The 3,705-nt window shown below is 53.8% G+C and overlaps 1 protein-coding gene across 1 annotated transcript; it reads right to left on the bottom strand.

Moving 5' to 3' along the window:
* Positions 1 to 1,023: 1,023 nt before the first annotated feature.
* LOC125537994 (arogenate dehydratase/prephenate dehydratase 6, chloroplastic) lies at positions 1,024 to 2,624 on the bottom strand. Its single transcript, XM_048701305.2, has one exon. It carries the CDS (start codon positions 2,462 to 2,464, stop codon positions 1,220 to 1,222), a length of 1,245 nt encoding a protein of 414 aa, XP_048557262.1. The 5' UTR covers positions 2,465 to 2,624; the 3' UTR covers positions 1,024 to 1,219.
* Between the last annotated feature and the right edge of the window lie 1,081 nt (positions 2,625 to 3,705).

Genomic DNA, 3,705 nt, shown 5'->3' with positions numbered 1-3,705 from the left:
TAAAATGACTGGAGGGAGTTACATGCGTGGTGAGTTGCTAGTCCCCTCGAAGCAGGTCCACGTGGTGGCTACTCGAGTTGCTTGTGGCCTTATCGGCTGAAACATTCGTTATGCCCATGTTATATTTAGTGTATTATACTCCCTCCGTTCCTTTATATTTCTTTTTCTAAAGATCTCAACAAGTAACTACATACAGAGCAAAATAAGTGAATCTATATACATTCGTATGTGGTAGTTTATTTAAAATCTTTAAAAAATAAATATTTAGAAACGGAGGGAGTATATAACATACATATATATATTTCCTCTGTTAAGAAATACAATACTGTATAAGAGCGTTTAGACAATTATTTTAGTGGTCCAAACGCTCTTATATTTTTTTTAAATTCTGGCCAGAAATGTGCATCTTTTAAATTCCGCCCTGAAATTTGTCGTAGTTTCGATATGGTGGCCGTTTGGCGTTTGCTGTGTGGCGACATGGTCCACGATTGTGGCTGCCGTTGTTGTTGGGCTGCGCGGGCGTGGTGCAGATGGCGCGTCCCTGTCCTTGGGGTCCAGCCGGTTAATTAACCAGTGATCCTTTCGTTTTTATAAGTACATCAAAAGAGTGATTAGTTCGTTTGGGTCACCACAAACACGTGGGTAAATGACTTTGTGAGTAGTACCACGTAGTACTATGTTATTCCCCGGAGTCGTTCATCCACCTTTGTTTGAAAAGCAACCCACCAGGCCCTGACCGCATCTACCCGTTCACTCCCAGGTTGTTTCCCTGACCATTCCATTCCCAAGAAACGTTCGTGCGTGCGTGCGTGTGCGTTGGAGACGAGGCACGCCACGGGGACGTGCAACAAACTACCAGAACAAAAGGCTACAATGAAAGGCAAGCCCAAGAGCAAGGACGAACGTGCCCCCGCCACCTACCCGCTTAGTTTCATCACAGCACGTCAACGTAGCCACAAATTCCTTGCAACTTCCGTTTGAGCCCGACAAGTTGCTTCGGCACGACACGGGCAACGACATGAGTTCATATTGTATCTCACAGGGTATATTCCACTGCGTATTAACTTAACTGGCTCAAATGGCACGATTTTACATGTATTATGACAAGAAACATGAGGAACAAAACTAATTACCCCAGCTGCCAACGAGGGAGGAGCGGGCCGACGACATGACCACAAATTAACCGACTCCCCTACTGCTCCTCGATACCTCTAGGGAGCTACGAGTCGGACGATGTGACGGTGGAGGAGGAGCCGGCGGTCATCGGGGTCATGTCCATCGGGTAGCTCCCGAGCACCCGCAGGAACGACGTGAACTCCTGGACCTCGGCCAGCGCGTTCTGCGCCCGCGGCTCCGCCAGGGACGCCTGGAAGTCGACGTAGAACATGTACTCGAAATGCTTCGCCGTGCCGCGGTTGGCGTCGTCCACCAGGCGGATGGGGCGGTGGCGGTGCGGCCGGCTCTCGATCTTGGTCAGCGTGATGTCGCGGAAGGCGAAGGCGGAGAGCACCTTGAAGAGCACGGAGGTGCCCTCCTTGTCGTGCGCGAACACGATGCTGGTCTTGAACGGCCGGTCCGTGCGCGGCACGATGGGCTCCCTGGCCAGCATCACGAACCGGGTCACGTTGCCGCAGTCGTCCTGGATGCCGTCGGCGAGGATCTCCATGCCGTACAGCTCGGCGGCGCGGGACGACGCGATGGCGGCCGTGTCGCGGAGGCCGTTGTTGGCCACGTACTCGGCGGCGCCGGCGGTGTCGTCGAAGGCCTCGCGGACGACGTTGAGGCCCATGCGGGTGATGGTGTGCTCGCACTGCGCCAGCGCCTGCGGGTGGCTGATCACGCGGGTGATGTTCTCCTTGCGAACGCCCGGGAGAGCGAGGAGGCAGTGGTGCACGGGGAGCTGCACCTCGCCCACGATGTGGAGCCGGTGGCGGAGCAGCAGGTCGTAGTTGCGGTGGATGCTGCCGCCGAGCGAGTTCTCCACGGGGAGCACGGCCCGGTCCGCGATCCACAGCTCCACGGCCTGGAACGCCACCTCGAACTGGTCGCAGGGGATGGCGTCGCAGCCCGGGTAGGCCTTGCCGGCCGCCTTCTCGCTGTACGCGCCGGGCACGCCCTGGTACGCCACGCGCAGCTCCGAGCCGTGCATCGGCGCCGGGGACAGGTCGGCGATCCGCAGCGGCGCCGGCAGGTTCTTGGCAACGCCGTTAACACCGCTCACAGGGATCAAGTCAAGCACCGACCCGTTGGGGGCCGGCGCCGGCGCGGCGTGGCCGTTGACGGAGTGGGGGCCGAGCGCGGCAACCTTGCTGGAGAGGACGGCACAGTTGCTGAGCCACTCGGTCCGGCCGCCGACGGCCGCGCCAAGCGAGCACCTGACCACGCGGGCGCCCCTCCCCGGAGCGTGGATTGCGAGCCTGGGATTCTGCCCGGCGGGCGCCTTGATGAAACTCGCGGCGGCCATGACCAGTAACGGCGCCGATTAGCTAGCTGTTGGTCCGTTTCTTGGCTTGGAAATCTGTCGATGCCGATGGCGCCGGGTAACTAAAGGTAAATAAACGAGAAACTAAAACTGGTAGGTAGGTAGTCGAGTAAGCTTCGATGGGGGAAGCTGAGGGTGGAAGGGGAGGGCGGAAGGGGATATATAGGTGGCGATTGGTTGGTTTGTGTTGAGGACCTGAGCTGTGTATCGGGGTTGGTGTGGTGGCCTGGTGGGGACGCGTGGGCTCACGACTCAGGACTGATACCACGGGGCGGTTGGTTGGGTCAGCGTCAAATCAAAATGTGTATCTTTTCGGGTAAAAAAGATCGAAACGTCTTGGCCTGCTTCACCAACCAACTGAGCCTCCCCGAGGGGTAGAAGAAAGAAAACTGAAGGAGAACGTGCGTGCTGTGCATCCCCCCTTCCCCCTTGTGGTCGCGTGCGCCGGCTGCTTGTAGCCGCGCCCGCCTGCCTCCCCTTTTCGCCGTCCTTTCTTTGATCGCCCGGCGAATCACGGCGCCAGGTGCGTGCCAAGTACAGTGAAGACTGCTCCGTGCTGGATCGGATGCTTATCTAGATTGCCTTGTATTTTTCTCTTGGGATGAGGCAGATATTTTTCTTTATTGATTTCGGACGATGAATCCCTCCAACAAAATATGGCGAGGGGTAATAATTCATGCACATTATGTTATCCATATAGATATAGATATAGATACTGATTTACTTTCTGTAAATTAGCGCATGATTTTTTCCCATATAATCTCTATTTCTAATGAAGCAGTTGTTAGCCTGGTATGGTTTATTTTCGTCCGGTTTTACTTCGTCCCACCTTTCACCACCCCCTCCCACTAGTTTTTCTCCCTCCCATTAAAAAACTAAATCCCATTAAGGGGAGATCTTGTTTTGTTCTCCCTTTGGTAGGTGCCGATTCAATTCAATCATGTAAATAATAAGTAATTAAGACTTTGGAAATTGCACCATATGTGTGAGATCACCTTTCTAAAAGACAGACATAAAAATTTTCTTGATAATCTTCCATAATAAAATAAGATATTCCCTCATAACAAATCAGTAATCTCTACTAATAATGGAGCAGTTGGTAGCGTGGTACGGTTTATTTTCGTCCAGTTTTACTTCGTCCCACCTCTCACCACCCTCTCCCTATGGTTTTTCTCCCTCCCATTAAAAAACCAAATCTCATTAAGGGGAGATCTTGTTTCGTT

This window comes from Triticum urartu, chromosome 2A (genome assembly GCF_056163025.1).
Source record: "Triticum urartu cultivar PI428250 chromosome 2A, HENAU_Tu73, whole genome shotgun sequence".
Classification (NCBI taxonomy): domain Eukaryota; kingdom Viridiplantae; phylum Streptophyta; class Magnoliopsida; order Poales; family Poaceae; genus Triticum; species Triticum urartu.
Note: the sequence above shows the minus strand (reverse complement) of the source record. Positions and strands in the feature narration are given on the sequence as shown.

What these genes read in the sequence shown, in the direction of transcription:
- LOC125537994 (XM_048701305.2), bottom strand. Translation starts at nt 2,464, where the DNA reads ATGGCCGCCGCGAGTTTCATCAAGGCGCCCGCCGGGCAGAATCCCAGG.